Source organism: Chionomys nivalis, chromosome 8 (assembly GCF_950005125.1).
Source record: "Chionomys nivalis chromosome 8, mChiNiv1.1, whole genome shotgun sequence".
Classification (NCBI taxonomy): domain Eukaryota; kingdom Metazoa; phylum Chordata; class Mammalia; order Rodentia; family Cricetidae; genus Chionomys; species Chionomys nivalis.
In genome coordinates this window covers 49706528-49729828 of record NC_080093.1, presented here as the reverse complement: position 1 = coordinate 49729828, position 23301 = coordinate 49706528, and the positions used below count along the sequence as shown (strand labels likewise).

General features: G+C 51.8%; 3 protein-coding genes across 6 annotated transcripts; 2 read left to right on the top strand and 1 right to left on the bottom strand.

The window, feature by feature from the left end:
* Nucleotides 1-310: 310 nt before the first annotated feature.
* On the top strand, nt 311-3560 carry Ap5b1 (adaptor related protein complex 5 subunit beta 1). Its single transcript, XM_057778323.1, has 3 exons — nt 311-373; nt 744-915; nt 1017-3560. Exons 2-3 carry the CDS (start codon nt 766-768, stop codon nt 3498-3500), a joined length of 2634 nt encoding a protein of 877 aa, XP_057634306.1. The 5' UTR covers nt 311-373; nt 744-765; the 3' UTR covers nt 3501-3560.
* A 7603-nt stretch (nt 3561-11163) lies between these two features.
* Nucleotides 11164-12338, top strand: Rnaseh2c (ribonuclease H2 subunit C). Its single transcript, XM_057779183.1, has 4 exons — nt 11164-11452; nt 11576-11745; nt 11821-11940; nt 12189-12338. Exons 1-4 carry the CDS (start codon nt 11281-11283, stop codon nt 12213-12215), a joined length of 489 nt encoding a protein of 162 aa, XP_057635166.1. The 5' UTR covers nt 11164-11280; the 3' UTR covers nt 12216-12338.
* A 63-nt stretch (nt 12339-12401) lies between these two features.
* Kat5 (lysine acetyltransferase 5) lies at nt 12402-20408 on the bottom strand. 4 transcript variants are annotated; one of them, XM_057779180.1, is made up of 14 exons: nt 20385-20408; nt 20219-20285; nt 19831-19899; nt 19607-19743; nt 19171-19326; nt 19007-19081; nt 18635-18709; nt 17910-18158; nt 17744-17833; nt 15187-15327; nt 15017-15110; nt 13200-13359; nt 13011-13092; nt 12402-12923 (listed from the first exon to the last, which is right to left on the bottom strand). In XM_057779180.1, the coding sequence occupies exons 1-14, from the start codon at nt 20394-20396 to the stop codon at nt 12789-12791; spliced, it is 1542 nt and encodes a 513-aa protein (XP_057635163.1). In that variant the 5' UTR covers nt 20397-20408; the 3' UTR covers nt 12402-12788. The 4 variants fall into 4 exon arrangements, with proteins under 4 accessions (XP_057635163.1, XP_057635165.1, XP_057635162.1 ...); XM_057779182.1 differs by lacking the exon at nt 19171-19326; XM_057779179.1 differs by having other exon boundaries at nt 20219-20396.
* Between the last annotated feature and the right edge of the window lie 2893 nt (nt 20409-23301).

The window sequence follows — 23301 nt, the reverse complement described above, 5'->3', positions numbered from 1 at the left end:
TGCGGGGCGGCTAGGGGACGCGCTGGCGGCCTTCCCCGCCTGCCCAAGCCGCCGTTCCGCTCGAGGGCCTGGGAACGCACCCCATCGGGGAGCGGGCCGGGAGCTCGGCCCACCAAACCCCGCCTCTGCCCGTGCCTGCGGCGGTTTCGGGGCAGGGGGCCTGGAAAGCGAGACAGTTACTCAGACCTGGCGAAACCGGCGTGTCGGCACCTGCCGGCCCGGCGGGCGTGGCAGGCGGAGGCTCCGTTACGCCCCGCCTCTGGGCTCGCCCGGTCCCGGCCGCCCACGCGCCGCGCGCCCCGCCCCGGCCCGCGCCGCCAGCCTGCCAGCCCGGAAGGAGCCGACCGAGCGCCCGCGGCAGCTGACTCAAGCGGTGAGAGGCCGGCCCGTTACCGCGGGCGCCAGGGGCCCCGGCGACGCTGTGGTTTCGGTGCCCTTCGTAGGCGGGCGGCCTAATGAGCTCTCGGCACGCACCTCCCGGGTACCCCCACCCTGATCGCGGCGGTTCCTGTCCCGCAGGGGCTTTGGGCTGCTGCTTTCGGCCTCATCCCCGGAGCCTCCAGATTTCAGCTTGGGACCTTGGGTCCCGGGGACTCAGTTGGGGTCTGCAAGATGGCCCTAGGGTGACAGCAGCCCACTCTGGGACGGTGGAGGACCCGGGCGCCCTCTGGCGGCCGTGAAGGCCTTGCACGTCCTCGCCGCCGTGTGTGTGGCCCAGGGCCTGATGCTCCTTTCCTCTGCAGAGAATTTAGTTGATGACTGGCCATGGGGCCCCTGAGTCGTGAAGCCTGGACCCAGCGCCTGGGGGCCTTCCGAGCCAGCCCATCGGCCTTCCTGGCAGGTGCCGAAGGTGAGGATTTGGGTCACGACCTGCTGAGTGACCTAAGGAGTGAAAAGCTAAGCGAGCAGACCAAGGTAGGTACTGCCTGTGTGCCCTGCTACGGCCCACATGCTTGCTCCCTGCCACTGCAAGCTGAGCTTCGTCTTCACGAGTCCCTCTTAAATCCGCCATCTAGGTTTCCTTACTGACACTGAGCTTGGAGTACTCTGACAAACTGTGGCCTGATACCCCCGCCGCGGAGGCTGCTGCCACCTCCTTGTTGGACACTCTTATCCTCCTGCCCTCAAAACCTTCGGCTCTCCGAAGGCTCCTGCTTTTGGCAGCCACCACAGCCCTGGTGTCAGGAGGTGCCCTGGGACCCACTTCGGGAGCTTCCTGCCGGCTGCTGCCTCTTCTGCTTGGTTTAGCCTCAGGCCGGGACATGGGACGAAGCTTTGGAAGCGCTTCGGAACAGCGCCACCTACAGGCCACAGCGTGTGAATGCCTTGGAGAACTTGAGCGCTGCAAGCCTGGGCTGCTGGCCCCCTCCCTGGCGACGCTGCGTAACCTCCTAGGGCAAACGGGTCCAATCCAGCCTGTCAGCCTGCTGCTGGCCCTTGTTATGCACAACACCTTGGTGGTACCATCCAGGGCTGCAGCTGGGGCTGAGCTGCAAGGCCTGCTTGTGGCTGGGGACTCCTCCGTTGGAAGTTGTCCCTGGGACTGGACACGAGCTGAAGGGCGGGATGCCCATCTTCAGCCCCAGGCACCGAGCTGGCCCACAGCTGAGCAGGAGCATGGCTTTCCATTGCTAGAGCCCAGCCCTGAGGAGGCCCGAGAGCTGAAGGCTGCAGTGGCCCAGCTTCTGGACACCTCCTACCTGCTCACACCTGTGGCTCAGGCTCAGCTTCTGTGGCTATTGGGCTGGGCCCTTCGGGGTCTTCGGGGACAGCCACCAGTGCTTTTCAAGCCACAGCTAGTTCGGCTGCTGGGCACAGCACAGCTCACTCTCTTGCACTCAGTCCTGGCTCTCAAGGCAGCCTTTGGCGAGGCCCTGTTCACTGCTCAGGACGAAGCCCTGCTGCTCCGCAGGCTCACCTTGGTGGCCCAGCACCCGGCCCTGCCCTCACCCACACACCTCTTTTACCTGCAGTGCCTCCTGCGCTTCCCAGAGAATTGCCCACTGGGTCCAGAAGGGGAAGAGGCCGCCCCGCTGCTGTTGAGTCCCCAGCTATGCCAGGGCCTCATGCCCAGTCTCCTGCATGACCCAATGGTCCTGTTGGCCCGCCTGCATCTGCTCTGCCTGGTCTGTGCTGATGCCGAGGAAGAAGAGAAAGACCAGGTTCAGAGCCCACAGGGGTACCTGCAGGAGCTGATGGCTGGCCTGCAGCAGAGAGCGGCCCTAGATGGTGGTCCCCAGGCCTTGGCCACTCTCTGTTTCCAGGCTTCATACCTCGTTGCCAGGTGCCTGCCTGGACAGCCTATAGTACAGACATCTTTGATCCATGGACTGGCCCAACTATACCGAGCTCGGCCTTCTCTGGCTCCCCACTTTGTGGACCTCTTAGATCAGGTAAGCCCTGAGCTGAGAGAGCCCCTCAGGGCGGTGCTGCAGCCAGAAGTGGTAGCCAGGCCAGGCAAGAACGAATCACTTTGCTGGCACCTGCAAATGCTGGCAAAGGTGGCAGAAGGAGATGCTCAGGGTGCCACCCTCAGCTTCCTACAGGCTGCAGCCATACACTGCACGGACTGGGGCCTACAACAGGCCCTGCTGCGGGTATGCCGAGCTCTGCTGCGGACAGGCGCGGGAGATGGCCTGGCAGACTTGCTGCAGGTCCTGGCTAGACAGCTAGAGGATGCCGATGGACGGGACCATGCCCGACTATACTACACTCTCTTTTCCCACCTGTCAAGTCCCAAGCTGGGCGTGGCCCTGGGCCCCTCTCCTGCTGCACCCGCCCTGGCCTCCTCTCTAGTGGCTGAGAACCAGGGATTTGCATCAACACTGATGGTGCAGGAGACTCCAGCTCCGATTCGGTTGCGTGTGGGGCCTCAGAAGGCCAAAGGCCCACTCCTGTTGCTGCCTCTGCGGGTGGAGGCAGCAGAGGGTCCTGTCTACTGTCTAGAGCTGCGCTTCCGTGTGGAAGGACAGCTCTATGAGCCTTTGGAGGCTGTCCACATACCCTGCTTGTGTCCGGGACGGCCTGCCCATCCTCTGTACCTGCCCTTGCGGCCCCGCCGCCCAGCCCCTGCCTGCCTACATGTCCAGGCCCTTTATACCACACCTGCTGGCCTCACATGCCACGCTCACCTGCCACCCTTGTCCGTGAACTTTGCTGACCTCTTCCTGCCTTTCCCCCAACTCCCCAAAGGCTCTGAGGTGTGTTTTTTTGATGACCTCTGGAACTCCTGCCTGCCAAAGGGTGTAGAAAGTCGTATGTGGTGCCCACTTGGGCCACAGGGCCTGGAGGCCTTGGTGTCCCAACACCTAGAGCCCTTTGTTGTGGTGGCTCAGCCCCCCACCACCTACCTCATAGCTATCCGCCTGCCCCCTGACTCCATGCTGCTGCTACGGCTAGAGACAGCTCAGGTGGATGGTGTGCCTGTGGCCCTCAGGACTGACAACTGGACCGTGCTGCCCCTGGTAGGGGACTACCTTCGTGGCCTTGCAGCCTGCTGAGTCAGGACATGCTCCTGGGGGCGGTTCAAGGGACTGCCGAAGGAGCATGCTCTTGTAGCTCTTGCCCCATAAAATCTCGTTGATCAACAGCACTCACTGGCTTGTTTTCATTTGAACCCTTGTTAGGAGCAGACTTTCTGGGGTTGGGTCTTAAGCCCCCCAAAAGATCCAGGCTAGTCCCAGTCCTGCAGCCCTCCACAATCCCTGCTCAGACACTCCAAACAATATGTTTCCCGTGAGGTCTGGCTTAGCTCAAGGTCACTGTGACTTCGTGTGAAGGCTGCTGGAGCTTCAAGTTGGACCTCCTGACGCCGCCCCAGCTGAGCTCAGACTTCATGACACAGTAGGCTAGCAGCCTGGACTCTGGAGAGAAAGTTTGGTGACTAGATGGCTCCTTCCTGGGCAGTTCTGGTCGGAACCAACTGTAGAGAGGGTGTGCCGGCAAGGTTCTAAGCAGATGGAGGGGCCCACATGGTTTTTTAAAAGCCTAGCTTTTATGCCCAGGAATCCTCTCAGATAAAAACATGCTCTCCAGCTTCTTTCTCCAAATGTGCCAGACTCTGAGGATGCAGATACACCGAGGGCAGGCAGCAGGCTGGTATTTTCCACACATTGCTTCATGCCGTCCTTGCCACAACTCTGCAGGTCTCCCCCCACCACCGAGGAAATCTCCAGCTGAAGGAGTTAAGTGACTTTCCTGAGGTCACTCAGCTGGGAGGGAGTAGTATTTTGTCAGCCGGTGGCAGCCACCATTGCCCCACTCAGCAGAGACGCGCAGGGCCAGTCTCCGCTGGCCCTTTCAGGCCTGAGAAGCCCCGGTAGGATGCGCTGAAGCAGCAGTCAGTTCCAGCTGAGTAGAAGAACGACCTTGGCCTGAGTTGGTCTGGGGAAAGGGTGTGTGTGCACATGCGTGCATGTGTGTGGTGTCTGCATGTGGTGTGGTGTATTTGATGCCCCTGCTCTGGTTTCTTACAAGTAAGTCTAGAGAGTAAGAAGGCTTGGGCCAGTTTGTGGCAAAAGGCCAGGTTCAGGAGCAAGCCACGGTAATGCCTTGTTACTGTTGAGTGACTTTTCATCCCAGATAGGGCACCTACAACAGAACAAAGAAAAATTCCGTTCAAGTCTAGTTAATGAGCCAGTGAGTGGATTGGAGTTACTTACGGGAGTACGGGTGACTCAAAGACAGTTGTAAAGGACACTCTGGCATGCGTGACCACCGCGGGAAGCTGGAGTTTTTTACAGGACTTGCAGACAGCTTCCCCTAAGGTTCCCCACATCAACTGTTGACTGTTTTTATAACGGGAGGGATGGGCCTCACCAATCCTGTAACTTTCTAAGCTTTCAGATGCTCAAGTTTCTTGAATCGTCTGAGCCTGAAGAAATAAATGAGGAAAAAGCCATTCTGTACCATTCACCTTGGGAGCCATTGCCAAATCAGGAAGGTGGCCATTCTAGAAACTTCTCCACCCAGTTTGAGCTGAGAAAGAATATAGGTCAGTTCCTTACACAATTCTTAGTAAAAGAGAGAAGTAAGCTCCCCAGAAGCCACCATTGGAGCTGTTCATTCCAGAGCAAGCTCCCCTGTCTGCAGTCCAGCATGGGGAGTGGGTGTCGCCACTGCCTCCCTGCACCCACTAAGCCAGAAGCCTGCTGCTGCTAGAGAGAGCCTTGCCACCTCCGCGTCTAACGCAGAGGCCATCTCGGGGGTGTCATCCAGTTCTCGTCATAGCAAAGGGACCCCGAAAGCCGTTCTTCCCTGCAAACCAAGCAGTGCTTTAAGCCTGCGGCTAAGGAGAATTGATCAGGAGGCTGGGGAGATGACTCGGCACTCACGGAAACAAACGTGAGGACTTGAGGGGATCTCAGCACCCACGGAAACAAACGTGAGGACTTGAGTGGATCTCAGCACCCCACGGAAACAAATGTGAGGACTTGAGGGGATCTCAGCACCCACGGAAACAATCGTGAGGACTTGAGGGGATCTCAGCACCCACGGAAACAAACGTGAGGACTTGAGTGGATCTCAGCACCCACGGAAACAAACGTGAGGACTTGAGTGGATCTTAGTACCCACCAAAAGCCAGACGAGGGCTTGTGCTCTCACCACACAGCTGGGAGGCAGATGCGGGGTCTCCAGGCTCCCTCCCCCAAAAAACACAGGTTTCTCTGTGTAATCCTGGCTGTCTCAGAACTCGCACTGTAGACCAGGCTGACCTTGAACTCTCAGAGATCCACCTGCCTCTGCAGGGATTAGTAGTGTGCACAACTATTGCCCCAGCTGGAGCTTTTGAGCAAGCAGTGTAGCTGAGTCAGCAAATCCCAAGTTCATCGAGAAACCCTGCCTCAGTAAGGTGAATAGCAGTTAGACACCCAGTGTCCACCTCTGGCCTACTACACACATATGCACATACACCCATTTACACAGGACCACAGACACATGCATACACGCAAAGGGATAGTTGGTCCATGTGATTAATGATGAAACCTCTATCTTATGCCCATCTTCCTACCCATCCATGGTCCTCTTTTATTCACCCACTCCTTCAGTGCTGGACACCATATGAACAACTCCGCCCACCAAAACAAGTTATGTGTTCAGACACCAATAGCAAGTCCCAGGTTGTGGCCTGTGATTCTGACCAGCGGGCTAGTCAGGGTTTTCACAACCACTTCTCTAGGTTTGCTTATTTCTAAGGAACACTCTCTTACCTTCACCTGCTTATTATATAAGATATCACATTGCCAGATCTGGTGGTGCATGCCTATAATCCTAACAGTCCAGAGCCTGAGGCTTCAAGTTCAAAGCCAGCTAATGGTTTTTTTTTTTTTTTTTTTTTGGTTTTCCCAGACAGAGTTTCTCTGTAGCTTTGGTGCCTGTCCTGGAACTAGCTCTTGTAGACCAGGCTGGCCTCAAACTCATAGAGATCTGCCTGCCTCTGCCTCCCGAGTGCTGGGATTAAAGGCGTGCGCCACCACCACCGCCCAGCAGTAAGACTGTCTTAACAAGCAAAAGTATATTGCAGGGGACTAGAGTGTTCAGTTCCCAGCAGCCATGTCTAACAGCTCATAGCTACCTGTGACTCGAACTCCAGGGGATCCTATACTCTTGTCTGGCCTCCACAGATACCCGCATGCGTGCATTCATTCTTATATAGACACACACATTCATATAATCTAAACACTTTTAAATATGTTACAGGGGGCTGGAGAGATGGCTCAGCGGTTAAGAGCATTGCCTGCTCTTCCAAAGGTCCTGAGTTCAATTCCCAGCAACCACATGGTGGCTCACAACCATCTGTAAAGAGGTCTGGTGCCCTCTTCTGGCCTTCAGGCATACATGGAGGCAGAATATTGTATACATAATAAATAAATAAATAAATAAATAAATATTTAAATATGTTACAAAAGATACCGATAGCCGGGTGGTGGTGGCACACGCCTTTAATCCCAGCACTCGGGAGGCAGAGGCAGACGGATCTCTGGGAGTTCGAGGCCAGCCTGGTCTACAAGAGCTAGTTCCGGGACAGGCACCAAAGCTACAGAGAAACCTTGTCTCGAAAAACAAAACAAAAACAACCAAAAAAAGATACCGATAACTAAATGGAAGGAACACATAGGACAAAGTGTGTGGAGGGCAGTTTCTTTCCATGTCCCATGTCCCCTCTGAGAACTACAAAACTGCTGTCCTCCAGCTATCTGAACAAGGTTGTGGGTTTTTTTTTTTTTGTTGTTGTTGTTGTTTGTTTTTTTTTGTTTTTGGTTTTAAGACAGGGTTTCTCTGTGTAGTCTTGGCTGTCCTGGAACTCACAACTCGCTCTGTAGACCAGGCTGGCCTCGAATTCACAGAGATCCACATGCCTCTGCCTCCCGAGCTCCCGAGTGTTGGGATTAAAGGTGTGTGCCACACCACCACTCAGCACGATTGGTTTTCATGAGATAAGGTTTGCCCTTGAATCTAGGATTTCCTTACCTTGCCCTCTCAAGTGCTGAGTGACCAACAGGAGGTTTCAATGCACACAGTTCAAATCTAGGGTCTTACACATGCTTGGCCAGTGCTGGATTACCAAGTTATGACCCTCTTATTTCACCAAACTTTGTCATAGATTTCTACATCTGTGTTCATGACAGATACTGTTCTGTGGAGTTTTTTTTAGAAATTGTCCTTATTTGGTTTTGGTATGAGGCTAATGATCATAGCAATGTGGTCCCCTTGCTTTTAACTTCTAGAGGAGACTTCAGAGAATTGGTATACTTTGTACCTTAACTGTTCTTGTTAAGCTCACAGATAAAGTCATCAGGCCAGGTTTTTTTTATTATTATTATTTTTTTTTTTTTGATTTTCGAGACAGGGTTTCTCAGTAGCTTTTGGTTCCTGTCCTGGAACTAGCTCTTCTAGATCAGGCTAGCCTCGAACTCACAGAGATCTTCCTGCCTCTGCCTCCCGAGTGCTGGGATTAAAGGCGTGCGCCACCACCGCCCATCTCAGGCCAGGTATTTTATGAACTGGAAGATTACTGACGACCATCATCTGTGTGCTGGTGTCTCCCACCCCAACTCATACAGTGAAAGGTCTTCTTTCCTGAAAATCTCTTATTCTGAAGAGTGAGTTTTAATATAGCAATTACACTGCAGAATTGTGAGCCAGAGTTTTCACAGCTTCAGTATATCTCCTGAATATGTAATAAGCTGATTCACAAATCTACAGTTAACTAAAAAATGATCCTGGGGCTGGAGAGATGGCTCAGAGGTTAAGAGCATTGCCTGTTCTTCCAAAGGTCTTGAGTTCAATTCTCAGCAACCACATGGTGGTTCACAACCACCTGTAATGAGATATGGTGCCCTCTTCTGGACTGTAGGCATACAAGCAGGCAGAACACAGTATATATAATAAATAAATGAATCTTTAAAAGATATTTAAAAAGTAATATCTGTATACAATATTTAACTGTCTTCTAGCAATGCTTGTTTTCTATAAACTAATAAACCATATATTTATATAATAAATTATATAGTTCATCTATGAATTAATTTAACTTGATCAACTTTTATAGTTGGGTTTTTTTTTGTTGTTGTTTTTTTTAATTTTTAAGACAGGGTTTCTCCGTAGCTTTTTGGTTTCTGTCCTGGAACTAGCTCTTGTAGACCAGGCTGGCCTTGAACTCACAGAGATCCACCTGCCTCTGCCTCCCGAGTGCTGGGATTAAAGGCGTGTGCCACCACCGCCCGGCTTAACTTTTATAGTTTTATATCTGTTTGTTTTGTAGAAGAACTCGACAACATTTACCAGTGTTGGGTATTTGAACCAATAAACATTACAAAGAGCTGAACAAAATTAAAACAAACAAAAAAGCTGAACTGAAAAATGCAAAGCATTTTCAAAAACAACAGACATGAGAAAATGTTGAAAATATGACGACATCAGGCTGACAAGATAGTCACCAGGCGAAGGTGCCCACTGTGATTTGAGTTTGAGAACCCAGGAGCTGCACGGCGGAGAAACAAGAACCACAGTTAGTACTATGGCCTCCATGGTATCCAAGGCACACCCCTCCCCAAAAAACAGCGATTTCAAATTCAAAAGAAAGTGTGAGTGGAGGGATTCTCGCTAACTGGAGCATGGCAGACATGGTTCTGCCAGGCCTTGCCCTTCCCCATCCCCTAGGCTTCCCTAAATCCATTAGCTCACCATTCCTAAAGCAAGCCCCCCAAGGTCTGTGCCCTTATTTTGCCATTCCCTCTTCCTGAGGCTGACTACCAAGTTCCAGCTATCAAACCATTGAAGTCGAGCAATCCAAAGCCCCCTTTGGCTGACCTAATTAATACATCCAATCAAACTTAAACACCTCATCCTAACACAAGGTTTCACTTGTACCTTTATAAACTGCCTTTTGCCTAGAGTCACACCCATCTCTATCCAGAGCAGTCCTTTGTCTCTCTCCTGGACAATATCCCTCCCTTCCCTCCCTTGTTCCCCTCCCCTTCTCCCTCATCCTCTATCTCCTGTCTTTGTCTTAGTCCCTGCCCTCTGTCCCTCTAGGGCAAATAAATCTCTGTGCTGAGAACTTGGTCTTGGGGTCCAGAACTAATACCAATCTCTTACAGTGGGTATAAGAAGTTTTCTTTCCTGGGTGGTGGTAGTATGGGCCTTTAATCTTAGCACTTGAGAGGCAGAGGCAGGCGGATCTCTGGGTTCAAGGCCTGCTTAGTCTGCCTAGTCAGTTTCAAGACTAGTCAGTTCCAAGGAATATGCAGAGAAACCCTGTCTCAAAACAAAAAAAAAAGAAAGAAAAAAAGAAAAACAACAAACAAAAAGGTTTCTTTATAGCAAGACTATTATACAAAGGTCTGCAAGACAAGTCACACAGGGAAGAATGCATTCGAGGAATCAATTGATGTCCCTCACTTTAAGAAACAAATAAGCAGGACTGGGGTCTACAAGTGTTTTCCCGGTGACAGATGCTTCTGAACAGCAGAGGGTTGGGGGAGGAGAGGGCTTTATAGGGTTTGTGGACCATAACACAGTTCACTAGTAGAAAAGTTCGGTGGAGCTGGAAGTATTGCTTGGCTACCAACTTTGAAACACTGTTTGGCCAGCGAGTCACGGGATTTTCAGGTGTTGGGGCTAGGAGACAGCAGGGGCAAGGTGTTCTTTTGTTGGCCATGGTTTCTGGCTTGAGGGTCAAGTCAGAGGTAGGCTGTTCTTTCCGTGGTCCCTTTTCTGGAGTGTTGTGATTCTAGAGCATTTGCTTAGTATGTCCAAAGCCCTGAGTTCAATCCTCATCACCATCAAAACCCAGTAATTTACCAAACAACCTATATAAATAGGACTATCACAGGAATCCATTTAGTTCTTTTACAACCAGAAAAAACATAAAAATGTTAGGGCTCACCAGAAGGTGGTGGCGCGCGCCTTTAATCCTAGCACTCTGGAGGCAGAGACAGGTGGACATCTGTGAGTTCAAGGCCAATCTGGTCTACAAGAGCTAGTTCCAGGACAGGGTCCAAAGCTACAGAGAAACCCTGTCTTGGAAAAAAAGAAAAGAAGAATGTTAGGGCTGGGTATGGTGGCACAGTGAAAGACTTTGGGACACCTTAGCATTACCCCCCTTCCTGGGAACCAGGACCCTGGGAACCAACCACGTGTGCACGGGAGCTCTGAGTACTTTCCACCCCCTTTGTAGTCTTTCTTCAATAGACCCGGACCCTGGAACTGGGGTGAGACGACCTGCAGGTGTTCCTCCTTGTAACCGCCATAACATTGATCAAGTAGAGTTAGCCGACCATTGTATGAACTAGTCAAAATAGTTGACAAATGATTTTTGGACTTTCCCTTTGATTCTGTACTACCCCCTCCCTGATTTTGTGGGGTTTTTTCCTTTAAAAGAGCTTGTAATAGACAAAGCAGGCGTCCTTCTCCTCTCGAGGCTGAGGGACTCTGCGGTGGCAGAATAAAAATTCCTCTTGCTATTGCATTAACCGTGCTGTGAGTGTCTCTTGGGGCGACCTCCTCCTTGGTGGGGCTTTAGGGCCCAACATTAGGACTATAAACCCCAGCACCGGGGAAGTGGAGGCACGAGGATGAAATCACACACCGTTAAAGATTTAAAAAAATAAAAATAAAAAAAAGCCTTCCCCACAGGAAGGCGTGTCCTCGCAGACAGCGGCCTCCGGAGAAAAGACTACGAATCCCACAAGGCTCTGCGCCGAGAGTGTTCGGTCTCCCGACAGGCCCCGCGCGCTTCACCCGCCAGGTTTTGCCTGAGCCCGCGAGCGTCTGGTGATGGAGAGCCTAGATGATGCAGTGGACGGCAAACAGCGCGTCCACTTGCGCTCTGGCTCGCTGCATGGCGCTGCGCCGGCTACGCTGCACCTCCTGCCCTGCGAGGTTCCGGTGAGCCGACCCGCTCCGGTGGAACGCTTCTTCACGCCCGCCGTTCACAGCGGTGCAGACGGTGAGTCCCGGCAGGCCCTGCGCAGGCCACAGCGCTCACGGGCTTGGTGGTCCGCGGGAGAAGCCTCCAGCCCGTTCCCCCGGGCCAGGCCCGCCTGATGGGCTTTGCGTGTTCCTCCCGCAGGGCTGCAGGTGTCGTTTCGGGGTCGCTGCCTGCGGGGCGAGGAGGTGGCTGTGCCTCCGGGATTTTCGGGATTCGTGATGGTGACGGAGGAGATGGGAAAGGGGCTGATAAGGAAGCTGGACGCGGAAGACAAAACGAACAAGGCGCAGGAACCGCTAGCGCGCGATTTCGTGAGCAGAGGGAGAGGGTAGACTCGGGAAGAGGGTCATAGCCGCGGTGCCGGTTCTCAACTCGGCCTTTCCTAGGACCGCTCCATCGGAGCCACCGGCAGCTTTAGACACTTCACACTGTGGGGTCTGGAAACGGTCCCCGGCCCGGATGCCAAAGTGCACAGGGCCCTAGGTTGGCCCAGCCTCGCTGCAGCGGTGAGTACACATCTGGGCCCTTTTCTCCCTAGGCTCGGTCCGTCCTCCCACCCGGTTTGATTTGGGCTTTTTAGGGCAGTGAGCACCTTGGGGACCATGACTCTGGAGGACCAGACTGCGGAGTGGTGGGAGGCACTTCCACCTCTATCGTCCGGGCTTTTTAGAAGGGACTATCACCCTGAGTAGCTGGGTCCCCACCTAAATGCTTTGTATTAAAAGTCACGTAGTAGAAGTGACTCCTGTTGCAGATTCACGCACAGGTGCCTGAGGACTGAGAGCCAGAGCATGAAAACGAAAGCCACAGATCCCTTCACACCAGTAAACCAGCAATAAGTTCACTTTGGAGCCACTGTTTCTATCCCAATAAATGAGCTTTTTCTAACACCTGTGAATCTGTGGGCACCTTAGCACCTGGAGGCTGGCATGGTATGACATCCAGTCTGGCAAGAACTTTTGATAACTCTGCATATATAAACAATTTATTGCTGGGGGCAAGAGGGGCCAGAATTTTACAACCAGCAGCTACCCCACCCTCCAGCTGCTCCTTTACAAAAGAAATGTTTACAATCACAGTCGTCTGTACAGAGAGCTCCCACCGGCTCAGTGTACACAGCCACCTGGATCCCTCTGGTCCCTGTGTTTAGAGCAGACCTGGGCCCGTGAACCAGCTAGCCCTGGAGTTGGCCTAGCCCTGAGCTGGCCCTGGTACTGTCCACTAGTTGGCCCCTCCTAGGCCTCTCCTTTTGGAGCTGTCCTCAGCCATCTCCCTTGGCGTGCCTCTCGGAAGGGATGAGAGCCTGTAAGCCCCAGTCCTGCCAGCTCTCGGTGTTGCAATGGGCAGAGCCTGGTCACCACTTTCCTCTCTTGCTCCAGTCTTTGGGAGTGAAGTGCAGACACTTGGAGTCAATTCGAAGGAGACGCTTGAGCATAGCCCGCTCATGGCCATCCACGATGTCCTCTGACAGAGTGAGGATATACTGGCCCTGGACAAGAGATAGACCCAGCATGTGGTCAGCGCATAGGGTCTGCCACCTGTACCCCATTCAGTATCCCCTTAGGTGTCTCCTGACCTTGTAATAATTGATGAGATTGAGATACTGTAGTGTGGAGATGACGTCTTCTTTCTTGATACTGGTGATTTCACTGATCTCACTGTGGGAGGGCAAAAGTTAGGTCCCCTGAGGGTATTTATCTGTCCCCAGGAGCCCCAGGAACAGACAGGCCGTACCATGCACCCCCAGCTGGGCATTCAGGCTCACTTGATGGTGATCTGTGGCCTCTCCCCGCTCTCCGACTTCAGTCCCATCAGGATCTCCAAGATGGTCTGGGACCAGTAACTTCGATAGGATAAGAGGCCAAGATCTGACAGGGGCTTCTCAGGAGTCCCTGTCTTTCCTTCTACTTTAGAGAGCTCATAGCCTAAAGCAATGGAGCACAGAGGCTGAGTAAGCATCAAGGTATACACAGGTATAGGTAAGAGCAGATACTACAGAACTAGGCTGCCTGGTTTCTGTCTCTCACTTACTCTTGGTAATGGGTGATTAGCCTCCCTGCCTGCTGGAGTGGGTAGAGGAGCTTAGGTACCTAGAAAGCAGCTATGACTGGGTACTTGCCAGCCAGTGGAAGCTGATGAGATGGAAGTGCTAGATTCTCCTTTGCCATCCCAGCCTGTGTCTGGGGGCACTGGAAGGGTGGTGAGGGAGGCCTTTGTGACCTTAGGATACTGGAGCCTTGTCAGGGTCATCAGTTTCTCTAGCTGTGACCCTGGGAATGTTAGTGCTTTTAAAAATCCAGAGGTGCTTCCTTGGAGCCAGGTAACTGACCTCTGTAACTGTCCTTTCCCTCTTGTGTTGACTACTGGGCAGGCCAGACAGTTCACAATGAGACCTTTAGGAACCGCAGAGCTGATGGTTCTTTACTCTCTTGTCAGGGCCCTGGGGATGGCCCTGTTGGTTTGGAGAAAGCCTTCCTTACCCTCAGCTATACCACCAGCCTCTTAATGGTTCTTGACATTCTCTGCTCCTAGCTACATCGCTGTTGGCCAGTCTTACTTTGCTCAATCATCCCTGGACAAGATGGGTCAGAGAGGCTGGTGTCTGGAAAGGCAGCCAGAAGTGCAGGAGAGCATAGGGTTTCCTACTCAGCCCTCCTGGATGCACATGTGTATGGTCCCATGAACCCACTGGATGCCATATTTTCCTCTAGTTCTGAGTTCCTGACCCTGTTCAGTGATTGCCCCTCCCTTGTATCTGTCTCTATGGTCGGTCCGAGTTTCTAGAGAAAGCAATTCCTAACTTGAAACCACTCAACTAACAAAATACTCCAAACAAATCATGACTTTGAACAAGTAAAGCATCTGTGTTTCGCCATCAAAAAAGCTAACCCTTCTTCCCTGACTCCTAGATCAGAGAATAGTTGAGGGAATGGGATGGGGTGGATGGGGTAACACTAGAAAACAATGTGGCTGCAGAGTTAAGAGCCTGTGCGAAGGGGCCAAAGCTCTCCTGGGCTTTAAAGGACTGGTGTGACAAAGAACAGGGGCAAACTCATCCTTTAGTGGGTTAAACAGCCTATGGACATGTGTCTGCAAGGCTCAGGGAATACCCGGTGATGTAACCGAGAACATGCTCCAGTACACACCTATAGATGAGCATGAGGAGCTGAGCTGCTCCACATGAGAACAGATGATTCCAGCTTGGAAAAGTATGGGAGTACTTAAACCTTTAGCCAAAGAGAAGTGGGGGTTTGAAACCTCCAAGAAATAGGGCAGTTACTTGAGGAAAGAACTTTGGGCCGGGTGGTGGTGGCGCACGCCTTTAATCCCAGCACTTGGGAGGCAGAGGCAGGCGGATCTTTGTGAGTTCGAGACCAGCCTGGTCTACAAGAGCTAGTTCCAGGACAGGCTCTAAAGCCACAGAGAAACCCTGTCTCAAAAAACAAAACAAAACAAAACAAAAAAAAAACAAAAGAACTTTGGAAAGTGACCCTTTCTTTCTGGCAGCTCTCTTGGTGATGGGCATGCCTGCATGTGATGCACAGATGATGAGCCCGTCAGCCCCCAGACTCCAATACTCACTGAACTCAATAAGCAGCTTGCCGTAGCCCCGGCGCTGGTAGGGGGGCAGAGTCAGGATGCAGGCCACATTGTAATCTTCCGTAGATTCCTTCTCCTGAAAGAGGGGTGAGTTGTAACAAAGGCCTGGCTCAGGGCATGGCCGTCTAGGCACAGCCGCGGTGAGTGCTGACCTTGGAGAAGTAGCCCACGATGTGGAAGCCCTTGCAGTCGTACTCCGTCATCACGTAGAAGAGGAAGGGGTCTGTGTCATAGTACAGCGTCTTGTGGTCCAGGAAGCACTTGGCCAGAAGACACAGGTTTTGTGAGTAGCTCTGTAAAGACAAAGGCCTGTCAGTCACTACTCTGGGGGTACTACTTTAAAGAGTTACGCTTTGTTTGGCTTTTTTGAGACAGGATTTCACTGTGTAGCAGCCCTGGCTGCCCTGGAATTCACTTTGTAGACCAGGCTGTCCTCAAACTCACAGATATCCACCTGCCCCTGCCTTCAGAGTGCTGGGATTAAAGGTGTGCGCCGTGTGTACCACCACCGCCCAGCAAAGAGTTACATTTTGTTGTGGCATATGTGGCTGCAGGTGCCCATAAACCACAACATGCATGTGGAAGTCAGGAACCTTCTGAAAGTCCATTCTCTCCTTCTGGTATGGGTTCTACAAAGTGAACTCAAGTGCCCAGGGTTGTGTGACAAGGACTTCTACCCACTGAGCCATCTCAAGAACTCTGAGGAGCACTTCTCTGTGCTACTTCAAGTTGACAAGTGATGAGCTTCCGTCCTAGGACCCTGACCCCACCAGTCAGGCCATTACCACTGTTTAGGTGAGGGGCCACCCCCTCCCCCAGCTGTCCTGGAACTCACTCTGTAGACCAGGCTGACCTCAACTTCAGAGATCCGCCTGCCTCTGCCTCCCAAGTGCTGGGATTGAAGGGGTGCGCCACTGCTGCCACTTAAGTGTCCAGGAGCTTGTGCCTAGCTGCCTGCCCCTAGGTGAGCTACACAGCTTCCCCTATACCCAGCAAAGCCTGCCTTGGGCCAGCACTGCCTTCTGTTCCACTTAACAATAGTCAAGAATGTTCCAAGCCAGGCATGGTAGTGTATGCTTATAATCTCAGCACTCAGGAGGCAGAGGCAGGCTGTAAGTTTGAGGTCAGTCAGCTAGGGCTATGTAGTGAGACCTTGTTTGTCTGTTTTTCGAGACAGGGTTTATCTGTTTAGTCCTGGCTGTCCTGGTACTCACTCTGTAGACCAGGTTGGCCTCAAACTCAGATGTCTGCCTTTGCCTCCCGAGTACTGGGATTAAAGGCTAAAGGTGGGTGTCATCTGCCTGCCCACCTCCCCCTTTAAAAAAATTTCCCCATGGAGTTAGCCTCAAACTCAGTCTCAGAACAGAAGTTCTGCCCACATGGCTGTCCTTAGGTGTTAGAACCCTCATGCTCTAACCACAGTGATGCCTCCTGGGAACTGGTTTGGTATTCTCCAATGGAGGGTTAAGAAAATGCCAGCCTTGGTGGTTCTTCCTGCAAAACTTTGGACTGGCTGCTTTACTATACACATGATTTGTAGAGTAATATTCTAGATAGCTTTACTCTTAATACACATTAGTGTGGCTGGGTGGTGGTGGCACACACATTTAATCCCAGCACTCAGGAGGCATAAGGCAGGCAGATCTCTGTGTTTGAGGCCAGCCTGAACTATAGGAAAGCCAGGAATACACCTTGTCTTGTAAAAACAAGAAACAAAACAAAACACTGCTGTGGAGGTTTGTCTTCTCTTGAGTTCCCCACACCAATCCAGGTACCTCCCTCTCCCCCTCTATACCCTGGTGGCCTGAGAGAGGTGTGTATCTCAAGGGTTCTACTCTCCTCACCCACAAGGCCCAAACCTGCTCCTCCAATGATCTTGTTCCTGCCACCTGACCTCTGACCTTCAAAGTCTTGCTTTACCCCCTCTCCCTTCCCTTTTATTTTTCATGTATACTGTCCTGGCATGTCAGACAACTACTTAGAATTGCCTTAAACATGTTCTCTCCTTCATATTCAGGTTCATAGGTCAACCTAGAAACTTTTTCAAAATAGGGCTTCACTGTATACCCCTGGGTGGCCCAGAACTCCTACAGACCAGTAGAGATCCACCTGCCCTGCTTCCTGCGTCTTGGGATTACAGCATATACCACCCAACCCATCCAAAATCCTTTTTGTTTGGTTTTGAGAAAGGGTCTTACTAGCTAGCCTTGAATTTCAAATGCTCTGGCTTCAGCCTCCTGGATGTTGTGATTACCATGCTAGGCTAAACTGTTCAAACTGCCTCTGGTTTTACATTTGACTTTTGCTATCATAAGTTGTTATCTGTTTTGCTCTTGGCTCCTCGAAACTAAGTCCTTCTTGCTTTATAGCCCAGGCTGACCTGGAACTCAGGAGCTTTCTGAGTGCTGGGATTATAGGCATATACTACCTAGAGTTCTGGTGATAACTTCCTTTGAACTCTGCTAACTTATGCTTCGTTTCACGACACTTCTCCATTGGGATCTGAGTAGCCGTGGTGTGTCTGCTTCTACCGTCAAGTGACCTCTCAGAGAATAGCTTGTCTAAATCTTAGTGTCTTGTGCACTCCCACTGCCCCTGCTTTACACCAGGAATTCAATGAAACAGGCTGAATCAGAGTGGTCAACTGTTCTGAGCAGGAAAAAGTTGTTCATATGGCTTATTCTAGGCCCTACTGCCCCAGCCACTAACCTTGTTTTTCCGTCCATCAATCTCAAAAAAGGAGATGGTGCCCTTGCGGTAAATTTCATTGCCTGGAGGGTGCCGAAGGTCACATTTGGTCTAAGGACAAAAGGAGGATCAGGCGGGGACTGCTGTGGGCATACAGGATAGGCAGGCCTCCCAAGACCCTTCATACCAAGTGGCGCTGTAGACACTTGAGGCTACGGCCATATTTGAGGCAAAATTCGCACAGGTAGAGGACAGGCAGTGTGGTGAGCTCTTGTGGGTACGGGGAGAAGTACCACGGCTTGAGGCGATGCCGGCCAAGCTCAATACACTCAATGTTCTTCATCCGGGTGACAATGTCGTCGTGACTCCGATCAGACACCAAGCTGCCAGTCATGCGTGGCGCTGATGGTATTCCATCTGAGCTGTCCTGAGAATCCTGCCCAAGGCAGGTGGGAAGTGGTAGATTATAGCAGACAGCTAAGCAGAGCATGGCTCACAGCCCTGCCATAGGTTTCTTCAAACCTAACATTAACTAAGGGGAAAGCATCATAATCCTCTTATCAAAATAAACCAAAACTGAGAAACTGATATGATGAAAATCACCTAATGGCTAATCTGCCTGGCTCTTAATCTCATCACCATCTACTGCCTACCACCTAATTTTTGTTCTTGTTTTTTTCCTCCCTCAAGACAAGGTTTCTCAGCTCTGACTGTCCTAGAACTCACTCTGTATGTAGACCAAGCTGGCCTCAAACTCAGAGATTCGCCTGCCTCTCCTGGGTTCTGGGATTAAAGGTGTGTGCCACCACTGCCCAACTTGTATGATTTTAAAATAGTCACTGAATGAACTCTCCTTGTCCAAGTTCATTCCCTTCACCCAGCTTCTCTCTTCCTCTGTTCTTTGATACCTACCTCATCAGTGCCCAAGCAATTAGACTTTCTCTTCCGTCCTGGCTGTGCTGCCACTGCCCTACGGGCTGATCCATTCTGTGAATGAGACGGAAGAGAAAGGATGAGCGTTAAACGAGCCTGAAGGAGGCTGCTAGACTGAGAAAAGATAAAGGGGTAAGACTGGAGGGGCTGTCAAGGCGGCTCCTCTTCAGAGGACATGTGCTCCCTTCCCAGCATGTATGGTGGCCAAACATCTCTAACTCTAGTTTCAATGGACCCAGTGCCCTTTTCTGGCCATGGCACCAGGCAGGCAAATGGTGCACATACAAAATGCAGACAAAACACTCATACACATAAAAATAAATCTTTAAAAAACGAAACTGCAAGACTCACCTGAGGGAAAACTGAGGCTGGGGCTGTCTCGCTGGGCACTGGAGTTGCTGGTGAAACCACTTCCACCTTCCGTTTCTGCAGAGAGAAACCAAGAAAGGTGGGTCAGAAGGTAGAGAAGGTGGGACCTGAGAAGAAAGCAAGGTCCCTGGAATTGCTGAGGGTACCGTTGAGCGGTGGTTGGGTTGCAGGCAGGAGCTGGAGGAGAGCGGCTGGTCAGGCTCGCCACCGGGAATGGCCTCCCGCTCCTTGGGCAGGTTGAAGCGGAGTGTGATCTGGACCGGGATTGGCAAGGTCTTCCCGCTGGCCTGGGCGGAGGCCGGCTGTAGAGATAGGTCCAGTCTTCCTCTGGGGTGGGGATGGTGGGATGGCGAAGGGGCAAATGGGCCCCTCAACATGGAATGGTCAAATCCCACCCTCTGCCTTCTCTAAAGCAAGGCAATAGTGGACTCTGGAGCTACACCTGCAGTTTGGCCCCCATCCTTTGCAAGTTGAAGTCACGGCAGGAGAATGCTGCCTCCTGCCCGTTCAGGAACCCCTGAGGCCAAGAGATGCCAGAAGGAAGAGGCAGCAGAGAAAAGGTGAAATGGGGGACCTACTCACCACCTCTCTTTCGGGAGAGCCGGGCCGGGACCCAGGAAGTCCGTTCTTGGTAGGGGTCTTGGCCTCTTTCTTGGGGAACTGGATCTTCTTCAAGTCCAGCCGTTCGTGAGTCACCCATTCATCCAGACGTTTGTTGACTGCAGCAGTGGAAATGGTTCAGGAGGAAGGCCAGAAGCCGCCCTCAACCCTATCCAGCAACCCCGCTTTCCCGGCCCAGGACTCACAATCAATGTAGTGGACATAGAAAAGCTTCCGGCCACTGATGTCCTTCACGCTCAGGATCTCAGCCAGGGCTATGGGAACAGCACAGACAGGGGTCTTAGCCTAGCCAGGTCATGAGACTCCACCCTTCGACCTGAATTCCACCTCCAGGCTGGATCGCTATACCTCAGCACCTAGAAGGGTTGGCTCAAGACCTCTTCAGTCACCAAGTGACACCTCTCTTCAAGCCCCGCCCGGCTCATCGCCGCACGTCTAAAAGTCACGCCCCTCCTCCCGAGTATCTGCGACCGCCCCAGGATTGCAGAAGCCCCTCCCCCTCCCGTGTGCTCGTTGACTCCCTCCCGCCCCTCGCCCTCTGGTTCCTTGGACCCGCCCCCCGACGTCACTCACGCCACTCATCTTCGTTGTCCTGGTTGCGCCGCAGCACGGGCAGGCGGCAGCCCTCGATTATCTCCCCCTGGGGAGACAGCGCGGCGCCAGGGTCGGCTACTGGGGGGCCTCGGGCTCTACCCACCTCCCCTGGCTCCCTCCGCCCCGCCCCGGGCACCGGACTCACCACCTCCGCCATCTTCCCTCCCTCCACTGCCACTTCCGGCCCCTCTGGGAAACGTCACTTCCGGAATTGAGTGAGCTACAGGCCTGAGCCCCGCGAAGCTAATTAAGAAAAAAAAACACTTGAGAGTCACTGCTGGCTGGCTGGTGGCAAGGAGCAAGCCCACTTCGGGAATGGAAGAACAGGGTGTTGTAAGCCTGAGACCAAGTAATAGAATCCCCACAGCTCGCACTGCAATTGGAGGAAGACCGAGTCTGTCACGTGACGCCCACTGGTTGCGACGCGGGTCACGCAGATCAAGTGGTTAGGCTATGACCTGTGCTTTGTTCGGGCGCCTCGTAGTGGCAGCAGGAAGCGAAACCCTCAGTAAGAAGCTGGGAAGTGAGGTTTTGGACCCTGGAGAGTCGGTGGGGCTGAAGAGATTTGAAGACCCAGCCACATGTTTGCATATAGTTGCACAGGCATAGGGACTTACCAAGAGTTCTTTTAGTTTTGAATATTGGGTTTCTCTTTTAAAAATAGTATAAGGCTATCTTAAAGGCGTGATGGCGCATGCCTTTAATCCCAGCACTTGGGAGGCAGAGGCAGGCGGATCTCTGAGTTTGAGGTTAACCTGGTTTACAGAGTTCCAGGACAACCAGAGCTGCACAGAGAAACCCCGTGGGGGGTGGTAAAATAAAATACAGATGTCACTCCACCTGTGTGATTACTTGCCTTACCTATACTGCTATATCCTGAGCTGCTCCAAATACCAGTGTGGGGGTTCCCTAGGGTGGGAGCAGCCAACCTGTGGTCTTTGTTTTGTTTGTTTCAACACAGGGTTTCTCTGTAGTTTTCGAACCTGTCCTGGAACTCGATTTGTAGACCAGGCTGGCCTTGAACTCAACAGAAATTTGTCTGCCTCCCAAGTGCTGGGATTAAAGGCATGAGCCACTACCACCTGGCCAGCCTATTGTTTGGTTGGAAGTGTCACCTCAGTTCCCTGGCACCCCTTTATTCAAAGAGTCTGGAATGTTTGATTGGGGGGCTTTACCCATCCCCCTAACATCCGTTTTTTTTTGTTTGTTTTTTTTTGTTTTTTTTTTTTGGTTTTTCGAGACAGGGTTTCTCTGTGGTTTTGGAGCCTGTCCTGGAACTAGCTCTTGTAGACCAGGCTGGTCACGAACTCACAGAGATCCGCCTGCCTCTGCCTCCCGAGTGCTGGGATTAAAGGCTAAAGGCGTGCACCACCACCGCCCGGCCCTAACATCCGTTTTTTGAATGTTGGGCAGAAAACTCCATTTCAAGCCGCCTCCTCTGGGCGTGGCCACAGTCTAAACTCCACCTCCAAGAAAGCCTGCCAAATGTGACCCATCCCTAGGGAAGGTAAAAACCACTCCCACAGGCTATTTAAACTGTCCCCCAGAGAACAAGCACGTGGTCTCCCAGTGTTCCTTGGGGGGGGCACCTGGAAGTGTTGTCATCCATTAACCTGTGCTCTTTTCTGATTCGGTCTGCTGTGGTTTGATTTGGATTATTGCCTTGGTGGAGAGGTTTGTCAGCCAAGGAAAAATACTTAACACCTATGTTCTTTATAAAACCCCATCAGGCAGGAAGTTGTCCATCCACAGAAGTCAATGGGAAGCAGATTTTTACCCCATATTAAGAAGGACTTTTGTTGTGTGATATTTTGTGTTCTGACAAAGCTTGCCTGGAGATCAGAGGGCAGAGCTAGCCACTAGTTAACAATAGAAGCTGGGCAGTGGTGGCACATGCTTTTAATCTCAGCACTCTGGAGTTAGAGACAGGAAGTGAAAGGTGGGGTGTAGACAGGATCTAAGTTCCTTTCAGTTTGAGGATTCAGAGAGGTAAAAAGTCGCTGGTGGCCGCTGCTCTACTTCTCTGATCTTTCAGCTTTTACCTCGGTGCCTGACTCCTGAGCTGAGTGTTGTGGGGCCAAAGTGGGGGATCAAAGGGATTCTGACATGCCCTTGAGGCTCCTTCCATCGTTTCCAGGCCGCTCTGAGACAGCTACAATTTAGAAGATCACTTTTGCCCTCCCTCCCTTTTTTATTATTTTGTTCCTGAGTTCCAGGCTGATCTCAAACACATCATCCTCCTGCCTCAGCCTCCGAGGAGCTGTAATTATAGAAACATATATAATATCTCTGTAATCAGACTGCCTTATTTAGGGTTTCTGTTGCTGTGATAAACACCATGAGCAAACGCACTCTGGGAGGAAAGGGTTTATTTTATGTTATACCTTATTGTCTCTCATCAAGGGCAGAGCCAGAATGATGCAGAGGCCATGGAGGTATGCTGCTTACTGGCTTGCTCCCTGTAGCTTGTTCAGCCTGCTTTTTTATATACCCCAGGACTGTTTGCTCAGAGATGGCACCACCCACAGTGGCCGGGGGCCTCCCACATCAACACTAATTAAGAAAATGCACTCCAGTTAGGTAATGTGATATACGCCTTTAATTCTAGCACTCAGGAGGCAGAGGCAAATGGATCTATGCAAGTCTGAGGCCAGCCTGGTCTGTTGAGCGAGTTCCAGGACAGGCTCCAAAGCTACAGAGAAACCCCTTTTCGAAAAACCACGCACACACACACATGCACTTTGGGCTTGCCTATAGACAAATCTTATGAAGGCATTTTCTCCATTCTGAGTCCCTCTTCTCAAATGACTTCTGTCAAGTTGACATAAAACTAGTCAGGATAGACAGCAGTGGGTCATCTCCGCGCTTCCCCTGCCCCCCAATTAAGCTGTGTGCCTGACATGTAACTTAACATCCAGCAGGTTAACTGGTGCCATATTAATGGTACTCTAAAGGCTGGTGTGATCGTTAGATGTAGTGATGGCATTTGAAGTGTATTTAGCTCAACATTTGGCACACAACCCTTCCAGTAAACACTGGCTGTCATTACAGTGCTGGACATG